Raw genomic sequence first — 26,567 nt, forward strand, 5'->3', positions numbered from 1 at the left:
TCAGGGACAAACAGAGACTGCAGCGTGTTGTGCGCTCTGCTGAGAAGGTGATTGGCTGCAGACTCCCATCTTTGCAGGACCTGTACACCTCCAGGACATTGCGGCGTGCAGCTCGGATCTCAGCTGACCCTTCTCACCCTGGACACAGTCTGTTTGACCTGCTCCCCTCAGGCAGGAGGCTCCGGTCCATTCGCACCAGAACCTCTCGCCATAAGAACAGTTTCTTCCCCTCTGCTGTTGGACACATGAACAATAACCATATGACTGTCCCCGCCACTAACACATGACCCTACGCTGTGTTCACTGCATCATTCCATGTTTGGCACTGATTACCACCTGCACTCATGTATATATCTTTCAACGTAGCACTCTTAATTCTTATTCTCATGTATATATCTCATGTATATCTCATGCACATATCTTTCTACGTAGCACTTTTAATTCTTATCCCCACTTTTATTTTTTCATGTCTATTTAAGTGCTATTTATGACACTATGTTTGCACTGAAGCACCGCAGCAATTTCCTAATGTTGTAAACCTGCTCAACATTTGGCAATAAACCCCTTTCTGATTCTGATTCTGATCTTACCATCTCACCATGTCTTCATACATGTCCTGCACCACCACCGTAATGATCTTAAGAAGAAGAAGAAGAGGAAGAGGAAGAAGAGCCTTATGTTTGACACCCCTGAACTAGACGTGTTTTGCAATTTCCTTAGGGATTAATAAAGTATTCTGAGTCTGATTTTTCTACAGACTACAGTACCCATCCTGCCTCTCGGGGTGCGTGTTGACGTCACAGAACATCAACAACTCACATGTGGCCTAGAAGGCGCTGTTGCGGTGCTAGCAACAACCGGGTAATGTGGAGCTGACTTCCCTGCAAAATCACCATATTAATAAAGATATTGAACAGCTTCACGCCTTTTGTTCAGAGCTATACCTGAGCCGGCATGCCTCCGAAGAAACCCGCCCAGCCCGGGGGAAATAAAAAAACTCAGGAGAAGAAAAAGGAAAAGATTATTGAGGTAAAAGTTACACGAGTTAGCGTGTCGTTGATTAACCCTAGCTGATAAGCTAGCATACGGTTAACCGAGGCTATCGCAAGTGCTGACAGGTGAATCGTAAAGTTGTTCTGGCCTCTGGGCAGTTGTCAGTGCTTTCTAATAGTTCGGTCCATATTTCCAAGTAGTTAGTAGTATTCTACTAAAGGCCCCTTCGGGTATAGTTAAACCTAAAGCTAGCTGACTCTCGACGAAGGCATGCAGCTAACCGATAAAGCTATCAGGGCCGTCCCGCCGCATGAGTAAGTGTCCACAGTTATTGTTTTAAGGTTAATATCCCCTGTTGAAGACGCATGTAAGAATTACAAACATTATGTTAAAGCTTATGTAGTGTTTTATGAGGTTTTATTCATGGTTTTAAACGCAAACGGGCACGAAGGCGCAGAGTGAAAGGCCTGTTTTCTGACCGGCCTCAGGACTGCTCAGGAAACACATTTCAGTCTGTTTCAGTGATGTAAACGGGCTAGAAATTAGTAATTTCAAGCTCAATTTGTGTGTATTTAGTTTTTTCCTGAAACAACACTTAATGTTATCAGCGTCTTCCGGTCGCTTACATGTTTTCTGTTGTGGTTAAGTTTAGCAGCGGGAATTTCAAGTAAATTTTGAAAGGGGCGCAGATTGTGCTCGAAGTTTTTAACATGCAACTTTATAATTCAGTTTCCTTAACACCAGACAAGCAACTCTTGCTTTCAGTTGCAAAGTTTTTAATTTTACAACAGAAAATGGTGTTGAGCCAGGCTGTAGGTGTGACTTTTGTTGTTGGTAAAATAACTATTTAAACACATAGATGAGCCACATATTGCACTCTTGGTTCAATACCACCTGTTAAAATCAAAGCCTACTGTTATGGTGGATGATAAATTGGGCCTGTGGGTTTTTAATAAAGAATGAACGTGAACTAAATAAAGATGAAACTTGGGATGAGTGCTGCAGGCAAGGTAGTGTCTAAATAAAACATTTAGACACAGATACAGTGCCGCAGAAGGCCAACCATAGCCTTCAGTTCTAATCGCTGTGAAAATTACCCTGAATAATGATGTTTAGTGAGCTAATTTTTATCATAGCTGTATGTCAGATTTTGAACAAGTGTGTCAGTATTTGTTGAATTAGACATGCATTTATGATCTGTTCCTTGTCGATAGTCTAACTTTTCACAGACTTGGTCTGCTGAGACAGATTTTGGTTTCTCTGAAATCACTAATCACTGGTCTCATGTTGCTGTTAGTCGAACGAAAAAGAACAGATGCCTCACCATTATTTTAAAGGATCTATGCAATAAAAGCAAACTTGGAGGTTATGCTTTGCATAATGAGCCTAACAAGACTGAACCAAGACTACAATCTCGGTTTTTGTTGTGTGATAATTTTTGCTGTGATATGTACAAAAAAAAATCAATTCACTCATTCTTTAAGCGATCTTAAAACTTTAGAGTTTTCACCTGACTAGCACACTTCAACTAGGTATGGTAGTTCTGCAGTGGATGGAAAAGGGAACCATGGCCTGATATTGCAGATGTGTCAAGTGGATTTCACTGTACTCCTTGTTGTTGTGATGTAACACTCACTCAGGCTTTGTGTTTGGAATTGTATTATAAAAGTGACAATTAATAAAGATGTGTTTGGGCTCTTGTGTTTGTTTGTTTGTTTGTTTTTTTGTAGGATAAGACATTTGGCTTAAAGAACAAAAAAGGGGCCAAGCAGCAGAAGTACATCAAGAATGTTACTCAGCAAGTCAAATATGGACAACAAAGTGCCAGACAGGTTGGCGAACTGTTCTTGCCTTCTGTATTTCTTTCTGCCTTCATCCTTGTGTATCTTCTTAATCCTTAAGCCAAACATTCGTCTCTTACTTTTGCTCACTCTACTTGCTGTCTTCCTTAAATCTTTTGTAAGTCAGATAATCTTTAAATGTGGCTGAATTTGTCGTGTTTAGATTGCCCAGGCTGAGGCAGAAAAGACCACCAAGAAGAATGATAAGAAGAAAGAGCTGGATGAACTCAATGAGCTTTTTAAACCTGTAGTTGCTGCTCAGAAAGTCAGCAAAGGTGACACACAGCATGTGACACACAGGAGATGAATCATTTGATGTGTTAAATTTGATAAGAAAAGATGATTGATCTTTTTTCTCTCTTTATTTCCTGCAGGTGTTGATCCAAAGTCAGTGCTGTGTGCGTTCTTTAAGCAGGGTCAGTGTACTAAAGGAGACAAGTGCAAGTTCAGCCATGATCTATCCATGGAGAGGAAATGTGAAAAGAGAAGCGTCTATGTGGACGAAAGAGACGAAGACCTGGAGAAAGGTTGGTAGACATCACAGTTAACTTGTACATATTGAAAGGGTGTTTATTGCTGCGTGATGTCAACATCTGCATCATGATTTCTCTTAGGAAATCTGTTTGTTATCATTTTATATTATTCAGATAAATTAAGAAGACAACCATCTGCTAAAAATGTAAACAGCTTGATTTGATATTTAGTTATGATTACATGGGTCTTAAGCCTACTTTATGGCAGCTTTGTTTATTTTTCCTGAATAAAATAGTCAATATTTTCCCCTGTAATGCAAACAAACCTCATTCTGAGTTTATTTCAACTACTGATATCTGGACTTAAAATTCAGTGATGAACACTTAATTAAATTAACCAGGCCTTTGCCTTATCTCCTTTATTGACTTTACCTGGACGGGTGGTCCATCATGCCTACCATGTTTGTTTGTTTTTCCTTTGAAAATTAACTGAAAGTTCTGCTACGTCTTACTATCTTAGAGCCCCATCCTCGTACAAAAAAGGCCAATGTGAGCTATTTTTAGGAGCTACAGGAGAGGGTGTTGGGCATTTTAGTTATTTGAATTCATACCCCATGCTGAAAGACTGTGATGTGCTGCTTTCAGACACTATGGAGAACTGGGATGAGAAGAAACTAGAGGAAGTCGTCAACAAAAAACACGGAGAAGCTGAGAAGAAGAAAGCCAAAACACAAATCGTAAGTCTGTTGTTATGAAAAACAATTAGTGAATGAAGACAAGGAGCTAGATATTTGCTGGTCGTCTGTGTTTTCATCAGGTGGTTTAATGAGAGTGTGGGAAACAGACTTGTTTGTGTGGTAAGGTGAAATGCAGGGAGTTCAGGATGTTTGCTGGATAAAGAAGAAGCAGAGAAAACCAAATCTAGGAAAAAAAATGTGCTTTTTTCCTCTCAGTTTGTTCCCAAGAGTCTTTTGGCTCTAAACAAAATTCCTCAAAGACAGTCCAGCTAACAGTTCAGTCAACTAATACCAATAATAATACAAGATTTTGTCTGCTTTACTGTTGCTAACTCACACTTGTTTGTCTGCAGGTGTGTAAGTACTTCTTGGAGGCCATAGAAAACAATAAGTACGGCTGGTTCTGGGTGTGTCCCGCAGGGGGCGACAGTTGTATGTACCGGCATGCTCTGCCTCCCGGTTTTGTACTGAAAAAAGACAAAAAGAAGGAGGAGACAGAGGAAGAGATCTCGTTGGAGGAACTTATAGAGAGTGAGGTAAGGATAACTACAACAGCGTGCTTTAGGGAACCTTTGAGGTGAGTAACAGCAGCACAGAGTTCAACTATTGAATGAGATGGACTGGAAGGTGTAAAAGTGAGGCTGCTGTCTTTGGTATTGCTGATATGCAAACCGTTTTTACCATAGACAACTTTGCACTTTTCTCCTTTATCTTCAAAAGGCTGGCTCAGCCTGGTGTGGAGGTTCACGTACCAAACCAAACAGAAGCTGTGAAACCTTTACGTGGGTGCTGAATGATTAAATGCCTCAACTAATGCTCCAAGTAGGCAAGTCAATAGGAGAGCGGTAGTCCCAGGGTCCACTGGTCAGTTGTTGCTCGATATGGTCCCATTAGACCAAATTGTCATTGGTTATACAATTACTAGTGTTACTTACAATATAAGAAACAAATCGTCTGGGATTGAGCCGTTGTATTTTTTGCAGCTAGAGGAACAGTCTGGAGCCACTTTGATCCAGACTGATTGACACCATGTTGAAGAAGTTACTGCATTTTGTTAAAACTTTATAGCAGTTTCTGTTGAAATCATGTTGGACAGTTTAACTATTAAAAAAATGCCATCTGAAACAGAAAGCTAAGTTGTCTGTGTTTAGAGCTTCTGCCAACATTCACGTCTCCAGCTTAAAGCTTTACGTGTGAATGTTATCACTACTGGTGTTTCTGTAATGGCACACACATCACAACCAATAGCAGCAGCCTCACCTAGTCCAAGCTGAGTGCAAACATGTATCTGAATCGGTTATGATTTCTTAAGAAAAGTACGTTTCAAATAGTTTAGTCCAGACAGATGAGATTACGTATCATTGCAGACATCTAGACATTTAGTGACAGCAGTGCTAATAAATGTGAGCAAACTATGTGACCTCTGCAGGGTAGTGGAACGATGTTTAAACACGAATACAAAACTGCTTAATATAAGTTGGTGTCGCGGTCAGTGCTGCTGTTTTGGATTATTTTTGAATGTGTTACTTAGGATGTTTGCTAACAATTCAACATATGTAATTATGAAAGTAAACTATTTCTACTCAGTATTGAAAAACAGCAAAACTTGCTGTTAAGAGAGGACATCAGCTAAGACTGAGATATTATAATTGAATGCTAAGAAATGTCTCTGTCTTCAGATGTTGTGGCCTCATGCTGTTACCTCAAATTAATTAAAGTGCGGAAACTGAGATTTCTTTCTTTGTCTCTCTCCAGCGTGCAGCTCTGGGTCCAAATGTCACTCGGATAACTCTGGAGACTTTCCTGGCTTGGAAGAAAAGGAAAAGGCAGGAAAAGGTTGGACACATTCAAACATTGTATTAACATCAGGTTGTCAGAGCCAAGTCCCCACTTTTTCCCTGATATTATTAAAGACTTGATGGCTCGGGGGGTTTTCAATGACTGAAATCATTAAAGCTTTGTCAAATATTTTTGTCAAGATATACTTGATGCTTTTGTTTTATCAGGTGGACAAAGCAAGGGAGGAAATGGAGAAGAAGAAGGCTGACTTTAAGGCTGGCAAATCTCTGGTGGTGAGTGCAGCGGTTGTGAAATTTCACCTTGGCAGCGGTGCCGAAGCAAAAATGTCCAAACGCAATTTGTATTATTATCTGTATTAATTATCTGCAGGTGAGCGGCCGTGAGGTGTTCGAATTCCGCCCAGAGCTGGTTGATGATGACGACGATGAAGCTGACGACACTAGATATGCCGACGAAGAAGAAGAGGAGGAGGAAGAGGTAATTATGAAATTTCCAGCAATTGCATAATGCAATAAACTCACAGATTTGGTTGGAGGCAGTTTGAAAGAAGCTCTGTGTTTTAGAATAGACAAAAACCTCCCACAGTCTTGTTTTTCTGTAGTCTGTGTGTGAGTTTATATTGATTTCAGCTCTGTGGCTCTCACACTTGAAATGAGATGTCCCCGCACAATAACCTGTGTTTGGTGTCTAATATAGTTTGCGTTGTTGGTATGAAATATAAATGTTTTGATGTTGGCATGCAGTGTGTTGGTGTTCCCACTTCAAGCGATTTATTTTAGTTTCTCTGTGAGGTCGGTGTAGTCAGGCAGATATGTTAAGGTACTGATTTATACTGGAGAACAAGCATTCAAATATGAAGCCAGCATTTCAGTTTTTTATAGCTGGTGAAAAAAGACTTATAGGTGAATAAATATTAATATTACTGATAGTATTAATGATAGTTGAACCTTCTTACCAGTGATTGGTTGAGCCATGCACATCTGTGCCACATATCCAGACAATGTCAGTGTTTTCTTTAGTTAAATCCACACATGCAAGTCTCCCAAAATTCCCTTTTTGACGGTTGTCTTATTGTTGCTTTTCCAATGTAGTCACAATGGTTTATGCTTCCTAGCTAGACTAGTATTCAGATATTTTCTAATTTTATGGAAAAGGAAAAATGTATACATCAAAGATAAGAACTTTAATATTACTTTTTTTTTCTTGCAATTTTATTTGGACACTAGAGTTTTTTAAAATTCACATTTCCAGCCCTTCCATGTTTTTTCTTTCTTTTCTAACTTAATGTTTCTCTTGTTTTCTTTTCTTTCTTTCTTCTTTTAAATTTCAGATTGATACTACAGACGTCCAGGACATAGACTTATCTCGCTTTGTTCCACAAGAGGTCGACAACACGGGTATTACTGTAGCATCCACGGACCGGTTCACCTCTAGGAATAAGACAGAGACGACGGAATCAGACGACGGTGAGAAAAAAAACACACCGGTCAAAGTTTATCCCTTTTTTGTAAGAGAACAAACACAGTACTTCTGAGTACTTCTGATGAACAAACGTCAAGTGTGTGATTAGCATTTTTTTTTCCCTCCTGCTTGCAGAGGAACAGCTGAACGGAGCTTGTGGTGGCGCCGAGGCCAACGGGCTTTCAGAGGAAGAGGGCGGAGGGGAGGATGGAGGAGGGGAGGATGATGAAGAAGAAGAGGAGGAGGAAGTACCGGTAGATGAAAACCTGTTCACGGGAGAAGATCTGGAGGAGCTCGATGAAGAACTCAACACACTGGCGCTGGAAGACTGATGAGGAGGGAGCAGGAGGTAGAAGTCAGATGGACTAAGTGGCAAAGGGATGGACTGATGGATGCATGGAGCTAAACATCAAAGAGACCAGACGTTTGAATGATTTTAAGTTTCAGAGACTCCAGTAATAAAGCCTGATTATATCTTGACATCACTGCCTGTCTCTGCCCTCTCTGTTTTCACCGTACATCATTCTGTCCTCTGGGTGTCCAAATTTCCACGGCAGGGCCAACTCCACGCATCTCTGCTGAGGAGAACTTGGCTGTGGTTGCACACTTTTTGTTGCTTTACAAACTTGATGGCTTACACTGACATTTGGTAAATTAGGCTTCAAGTGTTTCTCTACTTGATCAGTAAAATATTGAATATATTGATTTAAGGGAAGTGTATCAGATTTAAAATTAAAGAGCTATACCTGTTAGACTGTATTATTAAACCAGACATCAGTGGCGAAGAAGTTATACAAGTGGAAGGTGAACACAACTCACCTGCTCTCATGCCAAAAAGCTTTAGTTAGGAGATGCACTTTTGTGATTCAAGTAGATTCAAGATTTCAAGATTGTTTTCCCTTCAACAGATCCATTATTTCATTTAGCTGAGGTCACAGCTCTGCTGAAAAAATCTCTTATTTTTAGTAAAAAAATTTTTGAAGGAAAGGTCCAAACTGAGCTTCTTAAATGTCAGCTCCCTGATCTGAGACCAGATTTGTTCCCAGTGCCAGCCTGGTATTGTAAATAATGTTCTCATGAGTTGCCTAAAAATAAAATAAAATTACTGTACATCCAGTGTCCGTCTCTTTTTGGATGCCATTGCTAAATAGCTTGATGCTGTCCCTTTTCTGTTTAACACCCATATTTCACTGATTGTTGTCTGCTCCCCTCCTGTTGTGTACCATAAAATAAAAGCCGTGTATTTTCAGTGATTCAGGGTCAGCTTTACCTTTTTAGACCCTCTCTCTGGGCTAGGACCGGGATAACACACAACCAGCGCCAATGCTGAGAAGAAGAAAAAAAAAAAGATTTGGAGCTCTGTAAACCAACTACCTCCACTCCCAAAGTCTGTGGCCCCAACCGGTGGTTTTAAAGTTGATTAGTAGAGTTATACTTTATGCCAAACCCACTCAGTTATTTATAATATCTATATGTTGAAATCCAAGATTGCTCTTAAGCCAGAACAGGAGACTAGATAAAGTGCTAATTACGAAAACATGTTGCATTTTCAGAAATACATAAGTAAAAATCCACACAGGTTATTAGTGTCAGATATATGCACATGGGTGAATAGCCAAGTCAAACAGGGCTTCCCCCTTTAGAGCATCAGAGGGACACTGCAGGACAAAGACAAGTACAACAGAAGGAAATAAAGACCCAGTATCCAGATGGTCTCCGGGTCATCATCACATATTTTTTTAAAAAGTACAAACTGAATGCATGACCTTTTAATTTAGCAAGCTTCTTAGCATAACAGGAGAAATGATGGTTTTATAATTTATTTTTTTATTAGCTGTTCAGTTAATATGTTGTAAAAGAAGAAATGAGACAGACAATGTGTTCAACTATATTTTTATTGACAAAAAAAAAAAAAAAAAAGTTTCACAGTCATTCAAATCACCACCTTTTAACCGAGCCCTGCACAGGCTACAGAGCGTACCATCAGACAAATAAGGAGGACCAGATGTGAGCTACAAACTGTCCACATCCAGCTTTATAAAGCCTGTTTTTCACAGCTTATCAGTAAACTGCAGCCTCCTGCCTGCAGATTTTCATAAAGTAAAATGCTGCACACTGCCCGAACCATGAGACTTCTCACGTCAGCGTTTCTTAAATAATCTGTTAAATCAAAGAGCAGTGTCGAGGCTGACATTTTGCACTTAGAAAGCACGAAAGTATGACACTGACCACAAACTACACAATTGCTATTCACAGACTGTTTACGATTAAGACTTCAGTTTATTAGTGTTATAACACTGGAGCGTCCTATCAGTGAGTCGCTGCAAGGTCACTGACCGGGAGTAAGGTCAGACAGGTGTCAAAGGTCGTGTCAGAGGTCGGGAGAAGGTCTTGATATCGGTCTGTCAGGTCAGGTGTCATTGTGTCATGGCAACAGTCGCCTGGGGAACAAGAAGCTGCAGTGTTATTCACAGGAAGAGAAACGACTGTCATCAGAAACTTCTTGACATCTTGTTAGAGTGTCGCTTTTGTGACTCATGAGGAGAGAGCTTCACAGGAGTGCACAGGTGGGTGACGTGAAGGAGCTCTCACACAGTTTAAGTTGCAAATAAATCATAAAGGGCCTTTGCTGTGGGTAACATTGAGGTTAAATATTCTAAACTAATAACCTGCAATGGAAGCAGAGTAAGGGTGCAAAGCTTGATGTATAATGATATAACTTTCTAATGATATGATTAATAAATACTCTTTTACTACTTTGAATTCTTTTAGCTTATAATCAGGCTTTGAAAGCCTTCAACACAATTTGAAGACTCTGATCTGTGTTTTTTTGCTTTACTGACCAGACTTAGTATTGCAAGGACACTTATGTACAACACATGCTGTGACATTGCTAATATATCACGAAAATTCCAGAAAGTTGGTGTTTCCTAGTGTTTTATTTCATAAATACTTTGTTGTCTGTGTAGTGCTTCCTAACGTTTTCTTTTTGCACGTCTACCTGCCTCCATGATACCACCTGTTGGATCAGACATCACAGCACTGCAGCACTTTCTTCCTTGTGAACTGATGAAGTAGCACTGGTCCTTTGTAGTTGGTTAGCCTGCCTACACACTGAGCCTTTCTTGTCGCTGAACAGACCCTGACAGGTGATGTAGAGAGCCAAGAGTTACGCTTGTTTCCCACTATTACGCAGCTGAAATTTGAACTCCCAGATTACTTCAAGCCGTCACCTCACACTGTCCCTGATCCTTTCCCTTTTTGTACTTATTGTGTTTATATGCTTCATTTTTGTTCTTTTGTCGACGTTTGTTAAGAGCGTCTTTACTTTGTGGTCAGTCAACACATATACCCGAAGCATCTGACACTACAGCACACGCACACACACACACACACACACACACACGCACGTGTTGGATTAAATAAATCAGAATTCCTAATCAAGAATATAAGAAATTATTCTCGTTGGCAGTGTGTCTGATATTTTCTTAAACAAACATGTAAACAGACAAATTACGTGTACAGTGTATATATTTTGTTGCCAAAATACTTCCAATTGCAGATACTGGTGAGCCTGCAGTAGAAGACTGCACACTTACCACTGGTTCGTGTCATGTAGGCTTCAGTAGGTACGAGGACGTTTATGAGATTCCTCTCTGGGAGGATCAGCCAGCATCACCTTCATCTTTACCCCGTTAACGACGCGTCCGTGGAGCGCTGCCATGGCCTCGTCCGCACACTGACAGAGATGAACACAGTGATGAAGAAGAGTTTGAAGTTTACTTACATTCTATTCCTTCATTAATAAAACCCACAAGTTTATCCTCAATCTGAGCTTTACCTGTTTATCTGCATACTTCATGTATCCAACTTTCCTCCCTGGAACCAAGTGGACTTCAATGAGGGAGCCAAAGCGACTAGACAGACAGACACAGGGAGGCACAGACGAACAAATAACATTTAATTGTAAAGCAGGAACATTTTCTAATTCTGTCTGTTTGGTTTAATAGCAGCTTTACTCTGTTATTTAAGAGCACTTAGCCTGATGTTATCATCCACAGCAGTTTGCACTGATTGAGCCAAGAGTCGTGATCAAGCAGACCTTTAACCGTCCCGGTAATGCACTGGGTTTTTTTTTTTGTTTGTTTTTTACTTTTAGTGATTGAGTCAGACCACAGGGCACTTACCAAAAAACATCCTCCAACACATCGGGGGGCAGCGGGGAGGGGCTGAACACGACAAACAGCCGCTCCTTGGTTTTGCTCTCAGGCGGAGCAAGCTTCTTCAGCGACGGCAGGTTGGCGTCGGTCTGAATTCGAGAAACTGACGAGACAACAGAGAAGCCCTGGTACATACCAACACAGAGAACACAGGATCAGTAATTTTAATGTCACATACTGTTCACACACTGCATATCCCTCAGAAAAGGAGATTCTAGGTTTGGTCTGTTGAACTACTTTTAATCTTTATGTGAGCACAGATTTTTAAAAGATAAGCTAATAAGAATTAAAATATAGCTTTTTTAGAAATTTTCCTATCATCATTGCTAAAAAAAAACATCTGAAATGTAAATAAAATGTGCAGAGTAACAAGACGATGACCTGACACAACTTTGTAAATCAGATGTTGAATTAATGACTCACAGGTTTCATCACTTGACTGCTGGATGGTCCGTTCCAGACCGCTGACATCATCTGTGCTGCAACAAACTGCATGGCCATCCGACCTACAGGACTACACACAACAGCAAACATACAGGCTGTTTCCAGCTGTGGACACGATGGGAAAATTAAGTCTGCCTCAAGCACCCAGCACAGAGGTGCACTGGTCGCTTGTAGGGCTTCGTCTACATGTTATAGCTAAATATAATCACAAGGGGGCAGTGTTAAAACTCTGTGCAGCAACTATAATGAGAGCGACTCTTTTTCATGTTTGTGATGTTAAAGACAGAAGGTGTTTAGAAGAAGAGTGTTTAAAACACTGTGTACTGTGTAGTAGTGCATGCTACTTTAATCTCTGATGGTTTTTTGTGCTTCTTCCTGTATGCGCTGTATTCTACTGATGTGTAATTTTCATGTTCAAGCCAACTTGAACAGGAAAGGAAACACTGGTCCTACATCGCACAGTTAGAGACGCTGAGGCATAGCATATTGAGAAACAGCAGGGGGAATGACAGCTGTGCATCTCAGCCCCAGTTCACTGTCACTATATAGTCCACAAGCACCAAATTTAATATCCTGGCCAAGTTAACTAGATCCATATTGTTCAGGATCGTCTTCCGCCTGTTCTTCTGATGTCTTTTACTAGAGAGAGTGTGAAGTTCATGAATAATGTGAGTGTGTATCGCTAACAGCTTTGAGATCACGTAATATTTAAAAAGGCAGTCACGGCACTCTGAAAAAACACTGCCCGGTCACTACAACCCACAGGGGACAACATTCCCCTGTGAATATTTAACAATAAATAAAATGTGGCCAAGAAGGCACGCAGACAAGGTCGCAGTTAATTATCAGTGGCATTTTCGTTCCTATCTTTTAATTTATGGATATATTAACTTTAAAGGGTTTTTCTTCTCTGAGGCTCCAGTAATTTGTGACCCTTCTGCAGGCTCAAAGTTAAACGTATACTGTTGTGTAGTTATGTGTGCATTGTGCGTATACCTGCCGCGGTCCTCGCCGTCGTCAACAAAATTTACAGCCAGTCTGTTTCCAGGTGGATATTCAAAGCCATTTAGCTTTTCTCTGGCATAAAGTGCTGACCCAAGATTGCTGTAGCGAATCAAAGCATGGCCTGGAGGCAGGTGACACACAGCAAAGAAAAGGTCAGAGTGGAATATTTTACAATCATCAAAATAGAATGGACCACATCAACATCCACAGAGAACCGATACTGCAAACTAGAGTAAAGCTGATGTAGTGTGTAAAATAACCATCAGCTCCATCCAGTTTTTCAAATGTGAGGGTTTGCTTCTTTTAGCCTGTCACACTAAGAAAACATTTGTGATTAAAATCTTGTCACATCTGTAGAGGATTAAATTGATAACATGGTTGGCTCTATGTTCTGTAAGAGTTTACTTTGAGCTTACTGTTCCCAACAATCTGCTCAGTGTTTAGTGATTCCTTGGCCCAACAGGTGAAGTTGGACAGTTACCGTCCCTGAGCCTCATTCTGCAGATGGTTTGTGTTAAAAGGTTTTTTTTTTCTCCTCAATGCAACAGATTCTGACTGGTGTAACATGTTGGAGGTATATAAATAACATTGAACTGTTAACCTTTGTTCATTCCATAGGCATCCCTCTGCAGCTCGCAGTACTCCATGCCAGGTATAATGTCAAAAAGAGAAAAAATCTGCTCTTGGTTGAGTGCAATGCGCGTGGACACAATGAGACAGCGTGTGAAATCACCGTGGCGGTAATCTATAACTGTGTAGTTCCCAGGGTCGCCTATACAGAGAAGAAGGACACCAGGGTCAGTACCAAGACAGAGGATAATACTAAGACCTTTACCCTTTCCTTCCTGTGGTAGTAAATTCTGATGACAAAGAAACTCGTACCCAACGTGTACTGGTTCATGGATTCAGAGCCGCCAGCATAATCATTTCTGGCTGCTGCTCCTCCAGAGCTGTAATCTTCTGTTGCTGTCGATTTGCTTCGAGGCTCAGCCAGAATGGCCCTGTAGGCTAATAACATCATTTCCACAGTTTTAAATCATAAACATGCCCTTTACTAAGTGTTAACAGAAGTGAGAAGTCACCACAGCTGTAACCGTTCACCAACCATTCTGTATATTTGATGTTCATACTGCTGCTTCTACCAGGATTAATGAACAAGTAAATGAGTTTGGCAGACCTACCTTTGTCGCAGTTCTCTATGGCGAGGGCAGCTTGGGAGGGTTTGTAGTATCTTACGTAGCCGAGGCCTTTACTTTCTCCTGTAAACTTGTTTTTGATGATCACACAATACTCAATATCCCCATACTCCTGCAAAACACAAAACAGAAAGAAGCTAAATGAGCATTTAGGGGTGTCAGCGAGTTCTAGAGAGCCTCAATTAAGATGGCCTAAAAGAACACACTATATACGCTAAGCATAAGTGGTCTGTATATAGTTAAAGCATGTTTTTTGTTCTTACTTAACAGAAGTTTATGCATTTTTAGGCCATTTGATAGACAAATATAAATATATTTAGCTTAGAGCAAAATACTTTAATCACAGTCCTGGTGTAGGTTCTTTGGTAGATGGCCAAAACCTCTGTGGGTGAGCACGAAAATATTTTTCATAAAGGAAACACAATACTGACATTAAAACACAGGCAAACATAGAGCTGCAAAACCACAAAAGAAGAAGTATTACTTTGAATGTTTCTTTGAGGTCCTCTTCTGAGAAGGATTTGGGGATCATGACAAAAATCCTGGTCAGCTCCTCATCCTCAACATCTCTGTGTCTCGTTGATGACCGTGACTGGGCTATAAACACCTAAAGAGCCAACATTTGCAAACAAAGAGACACAAATGATGCATTAAAATAGCGGACGATACACGTTAATTGTATATTTTCGAAGAAGAATCGCAACTATGATATTTTCTTATGTAAAGTTAAGAATGAGATTTATCCCTAGCCAATAAATATTCCATGTTTTGTCTTCTCAGTTCCAAATATTTAAAATTTAAACAGAAGAGTGAGATTGTAGATAATTAAGGTTACGTGAACTGAAAGCAGCTAACGATCACGCCCCTTTAGCTTGCTAGCTATACGCATATTATAAATCGACAGTCTGAACGGAAGCTGACAAAATATAATCTTTTTGGAGACCTAACCATTGACATTACCTTCACAGGTTTAGTCCCTTCCACCAGGACTTTGCCGTGCATTTCTTCCATGGCCAAGCAGGCCTGAGAAGACTTGGCAAACTTTATGTAGGCAATGCCTTTGGACTCCTTTGTCTGCTTGTCTTTGACAACCCAGACCCCCTGAATGTCCCCAAACACGTAGAAGCTTTCCCGCAGCTCATCTTCAGTGATGGACCGACTCGTCACCACGAACAGTCGGCTGTTGGGAGGATCGTCGAGGTTTTCGGGAACCTGTTTGGAGGGATAGTCCTCCATCTTCGCTTCCCTGTAAACACTAGTGATGTGTCGGTCGCGAACGAAATGGCTCTTAGACCCGAATCTTTGACGTGAACGACGCGAGACGGCTCCTTATCGCGAGCCATGGGTTTTTTTTTTCCTTCTCTCATCCTCTCTGGCATTTTTTTCCGCTTCACTCCGCATGCCAGCCTTGTGTTTTGCGCTGGGAAGAGGGGGGAGGGGCGGTAGTTACACAGTAGCACAGGAACAGAGCTTGAGGGAGAGACAGAGAAAGAAAGCCAGGGACAACAACTCACATTAGAAAGGTCATCCACAACTATTTTCAGTTGCGGATGATAAAGGATTCAGAAGGTTTATTCATGCAGGCCTATATGACAGAGAATGTGCATCGTCTTTTTGTTTTCATATTTTAATTTATATTTAATTGTGTTGTGGTTTGCAGTGTTTTGTGTTGTTTCATTTTAAATTTGTTTGAAAGGAAAGGGCTGAAAATTTAAATAGTTAAAAGTTGAACTGTGACTAGTTGGTTTTTGTATTATATGATTTATTTATTACATTTTATGTGGAGTGAATAAATAAAAGTATATTTACGGTGGCCCCTAGAGACAAAGCATGTACAAACTCCAAAACACGTAAAAACCCTGAAGCACGTACAAACTCCAAAACACGTAAAAACTCAGAAGCACGTAAAAACTCCAAAACACATAAAAACTCAGAAGCACGTAAAAACTCCAAAACACGTACAAAACACAACAGAAGTGCTCCAGAATGCTAGGTGCAGTGTTGAGCTTTTGTTACCTAGAGGCTACACAAGCCAGCAAGTACTAACGACCGGATTTGGTGTGTGGTAGTAACAGGTTAATGAACTTTTTTTTTTTTAATTATTTGAATATATATGAGTGCTTGTGTATAAATACACAAACAATACACATATGCTTTCAATTGTGTAATTTAAGTGATCTAGGTAGCTCTGTTTTGGAAGTTCAGTTAACGCTAGAAATGTGTTTTGGAGTTTGTACGTGTTTTGTCTCTAGGGGCCACTGTATATATTTATATATAAACATATATAAATAAAAACCACTTTTTTTTTACATTAGTAATTCTTTTTGTACATAATTTTATATTATTGTTAATAATAAATTAATTAAAGCAACAAAACAACCTGAAGAGCCGGTTGGGAGCCGAAAGAGTCGTCTCTTTTTAGTGAGGCGAGCCGAAAGAGCCGGTTCTCTAAAATGATCCGGAAATCCCATCACTGGTAAACACAGCAGCGTTGCTTGCAGTTGTTAGTGCTGCCTTCATGTGCTCCGCGGCGATTTTTAAGTAAAATATAACGCTCTCGTTATCTACGTGTTTTGAAAAAAAACTTTTGGAAAAGTAAATTCCTTCATTAACATTATTTAGATTGAGACTTAAAAATTCACGACTTACCGCTTGTAGTAGCCATTTGCAAGCATTTGAAAACGTTATGAATCAGAGAAGCAATGAAATTGAATCGCGCATAGAGAATGTTTATAAGGCATGAGATTAAATCTTGTTTTAGTACTTTTGTTTTAAATCTTTAAATATTTAGAAAGTGAATTGCTTTGTTCGCTGTCAAATGAGAACTTTAGAGAATTAATTGTAGAAATTCCGACAGTTTTAAATGCATCCGCGGCGCTGATGACACGTGTTTGCGTTTACTGCCCTCTGCAGCACGGGAAGGAGAAATGCAGGTGTTACAAAATACCCTGGTGTTACGAAAAGATGCTGCAGAGAGGTTTTGTAACTAACACGTTAATTAACATGATTAATTAACGTGGCACTTACGTTTGGCACTTATCACCAAACGAGAAGCCCTGATGGTTTATTAATCCTATTAATCGTGTTCTATAAATACCTGACACAGGATTACACTCATCAGGGATCAGCTGTGAAATAGTTACCTGAGCTCTTTCTGTCTGCCTCTGTGTGTGTTTGTTTAAAGAAATAAGAGGGAGCTAGCCCTTCGTTACAGATGATAGAGTTAGTCACATTCGTGCTGGGGACAGGCGACCAGAAAAGTTGTGGGGTTATATCTATAATGTCAGACCATGATTTTTTTAAATAAAACACGTGCTGTTAAAATATGATGTGCTGTACAGGTAGATTATTATTTTTGAAAGCATCCTAGTTTGCATGTGTGTGTGCGCGCGCGCGATCGCTGGTGTCTAGGTGTATTTTTAGGCGCTTACGGGTCACGTGCTGAATGACCCTTCTGAGCACAAACGTTTAGATTTTATAGCCACTTTCTGTCATAGTATTCCAGTTTCACATGTTGTGAATGTTGATCGCTATATTTCCTCGTGTTTAATAAAACAAGTCTTTTTTACTATCCTGGGGACACATAGGGTCACCTTGAGAAAACACTCAAGGGTTACCACTTAACCTTTTTATTTATTTATTTATTTTTTTCATCTTCTTTTGTCTTTCATGTTTAATATAAATATCATTTAGGCACATAAATTTCACTTCGCGAGTGAGGGTTCATTTTGGGATAAGGATGTAGAGTGCAAAAGGTAATGTAAGAAACTAGAAGTAGAAGACATAAAAAGAAGAAAATATAATTTATTTAATAATTTGTAAACATTATGCGCACATTTTCTATTCGTAATTAGTTTGTGGAGAGTACATGTACCTAAGTGTGTACGATCATTGAGTGACTTATTAAATTACGTGTCAGTTTTGTTAAATTAAAAGGCTATCTTTGGTTACCAAGTTAAACGTGGAGTACTTTCGGTTGCCAAAATCCTTCACGAAACTTCTCCAGAAAAGCAGGTTCAGTTTGCCCCATAAAGGCTCTGGAGGAAATGCGACAAGATTCTTGGGACCTGTGCTAAAACTCCCTTTCGTTTTCTTGCTCTCAGCCTCGTCGCCTTGCGTGTACACACATAACAAGACTTGCTGCGTTCTTGGTAAAACCTTACATATAGACACGATATTAGTGTTTTCTGTGTATAAATTGTATTTTTTCATAAAAAGTAAACTACTTATTTATATAAAAGTAAAGCTATGACATGGATGAGGATACATATTGATATTTTGCTCTTTTCTATTTATTTTTTATTTATTTATTTTTCTTCTACTGTACCTTTCTGCTGAGTGACTGTCTTCTGCTCGTCAAATACATTTCATTGCGATGTTGACCTTGTGCTAACTTGCATATGACAAATAAAACTGAAAACAAAAAAACATATAGAAATGATACTACACGACACGTAATGGTTAAGCGGTAATCTCGCGGCACTTGATTGGCTGTGATGACGTCGAAAGCCGGTGCCTTTAAAGTGAAGTGACCTTCTTTGCGACCGTCACAAACCGCTTGTCGGCCGAGGCTGAGACGGTTACTTACCTACAGTAGAGTATTTTTAACCCGACATCTTCTCATAAAAAGGTAAAATTTCATACTTTATAAATGTGTTTACAGGGGAATGGAGGTTATATTATAAGTAACAGGATATGAGTCGCAACAGTAGCATGTAGCGGTAGTTATATCACGTTGGTGAATAGCCCGGTTGTGTTCTCATTGCGTAGTCCGCTATGGGGGAATAATAAGGTAATTTAAACGTTATAGACATTTTACTTGGGCTCTTGTGTGATTTGGGAAAACATTTGGGCAACACAGCAGCTTTGAAGTGCAATTTCCGTACGCCGACATTGAAGCATCCTTGACAGCCCCGGTGGGCGACCCATACCCGGCTTATCGTACTACTAGCACGATGGTCGGCCCAAGCTGAGTTCAGGCTGAGCTTGAGTCAGCGATTCGAAGCGTCAAAATCAGGCGAAAATGCCACGTAGACCGCGAATACACGTTGATACTTGTTGTAAAGGGTGTATGCCCTTGATATTACGTGAGGGGGATGCCATTCAGCCGGCTGCCGCCATGTTGGAGGCTACGCGGCAAACGATGTGGTGCGGTTCGTCTCTTAAGAACTAGAATGAGAAAATTAGCCGTTATGTTATGTAATTACTAAAATACTGGCCGTTTAATGGTAGCTAATAACTAAAATGTTGATTTGTAGATAGTTTTAATGAAAAGGGGGCGGTAGAAGGATTTTGGGGGACCGGGGGTCATGTTAGTGGTGTTGCACTAAAATGTTTCCCCCAGTGATGATAGACCATCATTTTTAACCTCGAAACTCAAAGTAGAAGCGACTTTATGGCAGAAACACCGGTCGGATCTCTGCCACTGGTGCTCTAGTAATTACAGCACGTTTTCCGCTAAGCACATTAACCTTGGCTCCCCTCGGTAAACCTTTTGCCTCATGGCGCAATATCATTAAAAAGGTCCTCCTTTACTCGCCAAACTTGGCAACCTGTCCCCCCTGGAGTAACTCGAGCTGGGGCCCTTCGTGGCTAGCCCAACGTGTTTTAAGGGCGGTGTAGTTTCGGCTTCCTGCGCTGCTTCTCTGTCAGCTTTCCGGGTAATCTCGGCGTCGTGCCAGCCCACAGGGCAATGCGATCACTTACCTGAATGCATTATAAAGTTAGAGCCGACGATAAAGAAATGGTAAAAGTTATGTAGTTGTGTCCTTAAGTGACCTTCACAAAATGGCGCTGGGGTCAAATTAGAGCTTTAAGCTTCCTAACTGGGCTATGGATAGAAGACTGTCTGGTGTATTTAAAGAGCCCTTCATAATTCTGTATACTTTTACTTTTTAAACTCCTTTTTCATCTCATTCTGTTCTTTTTCCTGTTGGCTTTGTTTCTCCAGTCAACTATGGGAGACGCTGAAAAGGGAAAGAAGGTTTTTGTCCAGAAGTGTGCTCAGTGCCACACAGTAGAGCAGGGTGGCAAGCATAAGGTGGGCCCCAACCTCTGGGGTCTGTTCGGAAGGAAGACCGGACAGGCAGAAGGCTTCACTTACACAGACGCCAACAAGAGCAAAGGTCAGTTCACTGGGTCTCTGAGTAGATTATAAATACATTTGTATGCTAGATATAGATCACCAAAGAAGGGAGACTGGCATTGTCTGAAATCTAAGTTATTTTAAAGGTTTTTAAATTGATTTTTGGGGACTTTCTCTGGAAACTGCCTCGCTTGACTAAGTGTGTAGACAGAGGACAATGACTTGCATCTAAACCTCTATGTTCACAAATGTTTTTGTTTTATTTTTATTCAGAAGTCTTTAAAGGGCTATTTCGTGTTTATATGTTGTCTCAGTAGCTTACAAGCTAAAGATTTTTTCTGTCTTTTTTTTAAAACCATTTTATTAATTTTAATAAGGCAAAGGATTCCCATTTAAGCATCTATATTAAAAGTAGTCAAGCTTTTTTTTTCTTTTTTTTTCTTTAGGGCTTTAAAAGTCTCATATCCTCCTCCGTTTTCACATTTTGAGGCTTGCAGGTTTTCAGTTCAAATCACACACAGTTTGTACCGGCAGGTGTATCTCTGGTCTTTCTCACTCTTGAAGTGAAGTTAATAAAATGATCTCCTGTGGCCCTTTTTGGAAGAGTGCCACATCTTTCTTGCCACTGCCTTGGATGCTCTGATGGAAAAAAAAACCCAAAACAACATAACAACCTGCTGAGGTCGTTATGTTATGCAGTGCACATTGACTATAATGGTGTTGGATTACTTGAACATTTCTTTCACATTTTGCAAATGACAAAGCCATTTTAGGTTTCATAAAAGGTCTCATGACACTCTTTCACTGTGCACACAGGCCTAAAGATCCCTGCGATTTTTAGCACCCTCGCCATTTGTTTTCTCTATAAATCCTGCTGAAGCTGGGGGTCAACACGCTCAAAGTCCTTTGTGTAAAACTGCCCCTCTGTGGTGCTTTTCTTCCTTCTGTAACTTTCCCCTCCCAACTTCAAACTCAAGAAGGGGCAGGTGTGTGATATCAGTCAAGATAATGGTAGATGCGATAAAGACGTGTTCTCGTAGCTTAGCAACAGTAAGCGCTTGAGAGAAGTACTCTTAAAGGTTATGGGTGTTTAAGGACAAAAGGACGGATCTTTAAAGTTTCCGCTATTGTCTCAGTGTGACTGTTTTGGCATCGCAGGCTGCTGACACTAACAGATATCCTGTATTTGTGGTGAAGCAGTATGTCATCTGACAAGCCATCAGATACTTAAATATTTGGAGTACACAAACAGTTTGTACAATAAACTATTCAATTGCTACAAGACTGTTTAGAGTTGTAACAAGTCTCTAGTGAGATTCATTCAGAAGAAGCAGGCAAATGAGTGGGAAGTGTTAGGTGACATTTATTTTCACCTCAGTTAATTCGTTTTGAGTCTAAACTAGACTTATATAAATGGCAGCTTTAATTCCTTTTTTTTCTTAAAGATTGCATACAAGCTAAATGCTTTTTATTAATGTGGCCTCTTTAAAGCCACACATTAAACTGTTCACTGATACTTGGCGTCACCTGCTTGCTACTTGACTCATTGATGACCATTTTCCCTCAGGTATCATTTGGGGTGAGGACACTTTGATGGAGTACCTGGAGAACCCCAAGAAGTACATTCCTGGAACCAAAATGATCTTTGCTGGCATCAAAAAGAAGGGAGAGCGCCAAGATCTCATTGCATACCTCAAGTCAGCAACGTCATGAAAAGATCACTGAGATCACAATATTTAATGTAATTTTAATGTTTTTTTCTGCCATTACACATTAAATATGATTTTATGTTTAGCCATTTGGACAGACGGTTAATGTATGTTCTCAGACTGGTGTTTGCTGTAAGTTTCACTTCCTGTTAAGGTCAGATGAGTTTTGAGCAGCTGTTCAAGTGACCAAACATAAAACCAGAGTCCTGTTTTCGTTGAGTCTGTACGAGTACATACTAATCACATTATTTAAAAAATCTCTTGGGAGGATGGGTCGTCTCTCATTCTTTTCCATGACAACATGTGTCTGGTATTTTTGACTAACAGAGCTATCACCATATACTTTATTTTCAAAACGATGAATAATAAAATTCATCTAATATCAGCTACATGAAAGTGAAACGGCAATGAAGCCTGTGTGGAGTTTTGGTGGAAACTGGTGCTGATTTTGAATCTGCCCTCAGCATTCATATTCAAGTTGTGAGTGTCTGACCTTTGCACAAATATGATTAAAGACTTCTGCCTGCTGTGAATGCTCTTAGTTTGTTGTGGACTGAATTTGGGAAATACCGCTTTTGTTAACACTCCTGAAACTGCCCCTCTGAGCTCCTGTTTTTACCCCCTGCCTGTCATCAGGGTCCTTTGAAGTTTTTAAAGATTTCTTGCTAAAGGTGATGTATTTATCTGCCTCCTTACAGCCAAGAATTGTGGGGTTGTATAAATATTACATTGATGCCTTGAAACCCACCACCATGCGGAGGTACAGTGAAATCAGCTGGCATACAAGCATCACGAGCTAATATTGTGGAGTGACTTTATAATGTAGGGAAACTATTGTGGGCACCATCTGGACTGAAGGAAGATGTTATTTACCTGGTTTCACAGGCAGGACAGAGTTGGTTTAATTTCTTTTACTGTAATCGGTGTTTGACTGTAATGTGGTAGCTGAATGTTGTTACAGATAAGATGGTTAAGGATCAATTAAAAGAAAACGTACAGACATGTAAAAACGACTCTTCATTTCATGGTGTTTGTCAGGAGCTGACAGCTTGTCCCTGCAGCCGGGTGATGTTCTGCTCTTTTAAAAGTCCCTCCAGAGTAAAGGCAATAAACATCACTGGTCTTATCAAACCAGTAATTTTTATTAAAGATAAGACCAGACTAATTTTACAGTCGCCTCAGCCGATTTGTTAAACAAATATGAAGCCAAAGCATGATCCTAAATGTGGATTTGACATTTTCGTGTTCAGTTCATCTTAAAGCGAATTAAAGACGCCGTGGTGAGCAAATGTGTGTAAATCTTGTATTATCAGTGTAGTAAGGTACATCTGCTACTGTAATAACACTATTTGGAGTCTTGTTTCCTGTATATACATGTAAAAAAAAGACAGCAGATTAGACATTGAATATATCCACTTAAAGTAACATTTTGTGGTGCACTCCCTGTCTCTTTAAAGAGAGTTGAACTCTCAGTCACACCCAGAGGGCCGCTCTTGCCGGTAAGGTGTCAGTTTACTGCTCATGAAGTCATTCTAGAAAGACAGTCAGCTGATGGCAGCCCAGGCCTTGCTTTACCTCTGGATCAAAGATCAAGTAAGAGCAGAGACGTGACTGGATTTGTCTTCAAACAATGTCTCTGTATGCTGCCTGGAGACAGAAGGCTGAGTAAATTTAGTGTTTGAACTCTTAGGCTGTAAACTCATTACATTATTTAAGGATCTAGTTTATGGAAAATCTAATTAGAAGAGCCCTTTTCTTTGCCCGTATTACACCTCTCCATAAACTATGTTGGTTTTGAAAGAGAAGCTGGGACACCCAGAACAAGTTGATGAGGATTTGGAGACACCTGCTGGCCCATGAAGGTAATACACAACAAAATGCCTTTTATGATACTTCATTGTTGAAAGATAGAGGGGCATAATGTTCTGAACCTCAGATGGAAATAAGGTAAGGCAGAAAATACCAAGCCTCTGAGAAGCTGATAGGTTCAATTTAATGTCACAATAAACCTACACATACAAATACATCTTTAAAAAACGAAAAGCACAAAAGTGATAAAAAGAAACTAATTATTCATCAATTCAGGACAGTCATGCTGATAAAAGACAGTATAATTGTAAGGAAGCAGTGATGTGTGAGGGGCAGAGTAGGCAAAGGACTAACAGGGACGTGTACTGTTCAAAACGTGGTTTTTATTTTATCTACAAATATGAAAACAATCATATCAAAAACACAGCAAAGAAAATAAGTTGTTCTAAGAAATAAGTATAAAGGAGTTAGCAAAAAACCCACAAAGCACAACAGACTGTAAAAGAAACAGCCATAATAATAGAATAGTATGTAGCTCAATAAAATAGAATTGTTCATCAATATACTTTGAGGTTGTATTATATTTTACAGTGCCCACCAGGGGAGGGTCCAACACTCAATTAAATTCTGTTTCCATGGCACCAACATAACGCCACCACAGCCACCTCAAGTTTCTTTGTGTTGTAATGCAAAGATCCTGCAATATTAGATAATGAGACAATCCTTTATGAGCAGCATTCGCCATGGTGGGAAGGAAAAACAATTCTTTACTAGGAAGAAAATCTGGCAGAACCAGGCTCAGGGAGGGAGCAGCCATCTTCACAACTAGTTGGGGGCCGAGGGGGAAGAAAATACAAAAAACGAGACACAGAGAGACAAGGACACAATGCAAACTGTGAGGCAGAGTGAATAATATGCAGTACTAGCACATAAAGACATGGGGAGTAGAGAAGAAGTGCATAGTACGTGATGGAAAGTCCTCCAGCAGCCTATCTAATCGGTGGTCGGAGTCACTTAATTCAGCTGTAACTATAAATTTTATCAAAAGGAAACCTAAGGAATCTGGTTCCACAGAAGGACTGAAGATTCTTGCTTTTGGAAACTCTAGGAAGCACAAAGTAAGCCCACAGTCTGAGAGCTCCATTGGAATAATGTAGTACAGTGAGATGGTTAAGACAGATGAAATACAGTAATGGGGTCTAATACTGAGGTCAGTAGAAGAGAAGCAGTCTTAAGTATTTTTTTTCTCTAGTTGTTATAATTTTATTAGCAAGAAATTCAACAACTGTTCATTGACCTGTTAAACTGGTCAATGAAAATACACCAACCTTTTGGCCTTTGAGCCTTTCCAGATATACTCCACTGCTCTTTAGATGCTCTCCACTTTGAAACGATTGGCTGGACTTTCTTCTAAACCATATTGAGACACGCCCCTCTTCTTCTCTTTGTAGTTTCACTTCATATTTAATGTTGAGAAACATTCTTTTACAAGATATGTGTTGTTGTGCCTCTGCAAATATTTCTGTGCAACTTTTAGAGTAATTGAGACACCTTTCTATTCAGGTTAGCTGACAGTGTGACAACTTAATACTACATCAGTGCATTTTGCCCATAGACTGTTTATAGAATATGGGAACAGCTTAAAAGTGAAGCCAGTTTGCAGTGCTGGCTATTAGACCAATCCTGGCGTTCACCAGTGCTGCCCCTGAGCCTTTTCAAAGTCCCGTGTCACATCACAAAACTTGCATATCTATGCTGCCAGACAATACCCCATCAGCCTTTCAAGGCTGAGGGACAAAAATGACGGTTCACTATTCTTCTTATGACCAGCAGGGGGCGACTCATGATTGCAAAATGAAATCCTCTTGTGGTGAAGTCTATACAAGGATGATCTGATATCCTCGTGTTGGTGTTGTTCTCAGACCATCATGAAAATGTTGTCCCAGGTTCAACATTGCAAGTGACCAATCACATTGTTGTGACGTTATTCTTTTGCGCGCCAAGCCATTCGTGCATTTAGGAAATTCCAATGTTGAAAGGACAATATCAATTCTGCTTACTGTTTATTAAAGGGTTAGGGTCAGGGTCTGTTAATCGGCGGACAGAGGCGGTTTCACGCAGCTTTAGTACAGTTTTTTGTTTTACGCCGGTTTTTCCCGAAGTCGCAAAAGTATGACGTCACAACATTCTGATTGGTCACTTGCAATGTTGATCCTGGAACAACATTTAGTATGATGATCTGGGAACAACACCAACACGAGGATATCAGATCAACCTCTATACAACCATGGTCTCCTTGGCTCTATGACCTCAGTAAACATTTTTCTCATGAGTTGATCTGCTCTGTTGCCAGTTCATATCTCATCCCCCCTCCCTTTCCAAACGCCTTCGACGCTTATTCCCTTCCGATGCTGCACCCTTTACCCACCCCTGTTGCTTGTCATCAATGTTCCCTCTAAGCTGCGCACGTGCGCAATTGCGCACTGCTGGCACGGTCTCTGCGCACAGAAAATCTTATCCCTAACCATTAACTTATCCAAACGGTTCTCATGTTTCCTCATTTTTCCGTTCTCATCATTTAGGGATGTGTTGGGTGCCTGGAAGCGTAATATGTTGACGATTTGTCACCTAGCCTCAAATATTATGCTTTGGGAGTGAGAACATGTTGTTATCCCTGGTGTGGCTGGTTCAAAGTTGGGAGACTGTCTAGGCCTGGTTTTGCCCCACCACACTGCAGTACAGACACACACACACACACACACACACACACACACACACACACACACACACACAC

The 26,567-nt window shown here is 40.2% G+C and overlaps 3 protein-coding genes across 5 annotated transcripts; 2 read left to right on the forward strand and 1 right to left on the reverse strand.

The window, feature by feature from the left end:
• The first annotated feature begins 819 nt into the window (after positions 1-819).
• zc3h15 (zinc finger CCCH-type containing 15) lies at positions 820-8,421 on the forward strand. The gene is made up of 11 exons (XM_040034105.1): positions 820-1,029; positions 2,724-2,825; positions 2,998-3,109; positions 3,209-3,361; positions 3,953-4,044; positions 4,398-4,580; positions 5,800-5,880; positions 6,051-6,116; positions 6,214-6,321; positions 7,175-7,310; positions 7,441-8,421. Exons 1-11 carry the CDS (start codon positions 955-957, stop codon positions 7,635-7,637), a joined length of 1,305 nt encoding a protein of 434 aa, XP_039890039.1. The 5' UTR covers positions 820-954; the 3' UTR covers positions 7,638-8,421.
• A 760-nt stretch (positions 8,422-9,181) lies between these two features.
• rbm45 (RNA binding motif protein 45) lies at positions 9,182-15,496 on the reverse strand. Of its 3 annotated transcripts, none has more exons than XM_040034104.1 (11): positions 15,131-15,496; positions 14,655-14,777; positions 14,156-14,282; positions 13,857-13,982; positions 13,708-13,746; positions 12,966-13,095; positions 11,949-12,039; positions 11,493-11,650; positions 11,147-11,222; positions 10,905-11,044; positions 9,182-9,746 (listed from the first exon to the last, which is right to left on the reverse strand). In XM_040034104.1, exons 1-10 carry the CDS (start codon positions 15,404-15,406, stop codon positions 10,928-10,930), a joined length of 1,263 nt encoding a protein of 420 aa, XP_039890038.1. In that variant the 5' UTR covers positions 15,407-15,496; the 3' UTR covers positions 9,182-9,746; positions 10,905-10,927. The 3 variants fall into 3 exon arrangements, with proteins under 3 accessions (XP_039890038.1, XP_039890037.1, XP_039890036.1); XM_040034103.1 differs by having other exon boundaries at positions 9,182-10,447; positions 13,576-13,746; positions 15,131-15,495; XM_040034102.1 differs by having other exon boundaries at positions 13,576-13,746; positions 15,131-15,494.
• Positions 15,497-18,667: 3,171 nt separating this feature from the next.
• On the forward strand, positions 18,668-22,974 carry LOC120734973 (cytochrome c). Its single transcript, XM_040034106.1, has 3 exons — positions 18,668-18,800; positions 20,121-20,295; positions 21,823-22,974. The coding sequence occupies exons 2-3, from the start codon at positions 20,127-20,129 to the stop codon at positions 21,966-21,968; spliced, it is 315 nt and encodes a 104-aa protein (XP_039890040.1). The 5' UTR covers positions 18,668-18,800; positions 20,121-20,126; the 3' UTR covers positions 21,969-22,974.
• The last annotated feature ends 3,593 nt before the right edge of the window (positions 22,975-26,567 follow it).

Source organism: Simochromis diagramma, unplaced genomic scaffold (genome assembly GCF_900408965.1).
Source record: "Simochromis diagramma unplaced genomic scaffold, fSimDia1.1 OVJJ01000176.1, whole genome shotgun sequence".
Taxonomy (NCBI): Eukaryota; Metazoa; Chordata; class Actinopteri; order Cichliformes; family Cichlidae; genus Simochromis; species Simochromis diagramma.

Coding starts and splice junctions, on each gene's coding strand:
- zc3h15 (XM_040034105.1), top strand. CDS start 955: ATGCCTCCGAAGAAACCCGCCCAGCCCGGGGGAAATAAAAAAACTCAG. Junction 3,110..3,208: donor TGCTCAGAAAGTCAGCAAAG/GTGACACACAGC, acceptor TATTTCCTGCAG/GTGTTGATCCAAAGTCAGTG. Junction 7,311..7,440: donor GACGACGGAATCAGACGACG/GTGAGAAAAAAA, acceptor TCCTGCTTGCAG/AGGAACAGCTGAACGGAGCT.
- rbm45 (XM_040034103.1), bottom strand. CDS start 15,406: ATGGAGGACTATCCCTCCAAACAGGTTCCCGAAAACCTCGACGATCCT. Junction 14,283..14,654: donor ACCTCAAAGAAACATTCAAA/GTAATACTTCTT, acceptor TGTGTTTTGCAG/GAGTATGGGGATATTGAGTA. Junction 11,651..11,948: donor GCAGTCAAGTGATGAAACCT/GTGAGTCATTAA, acceptor GGTATGTACCAG/GGCTTCTCTGTTGTCTCGTC.
- LOC120734973 (XM_040034106.1), top strand. CDS start 20,127: ATGGGAGACGCTGAAAAGGGAAAGAAGGTTTTTGTCCAGAAGTGTGCT. Junction 20,296..21,822: donor AGACGCCAACAAGAGCAAAG/GTCAGTTCACTG, acceptor ATTTTCCCTCAG/GTATCATTTGGGGTGAGGAC.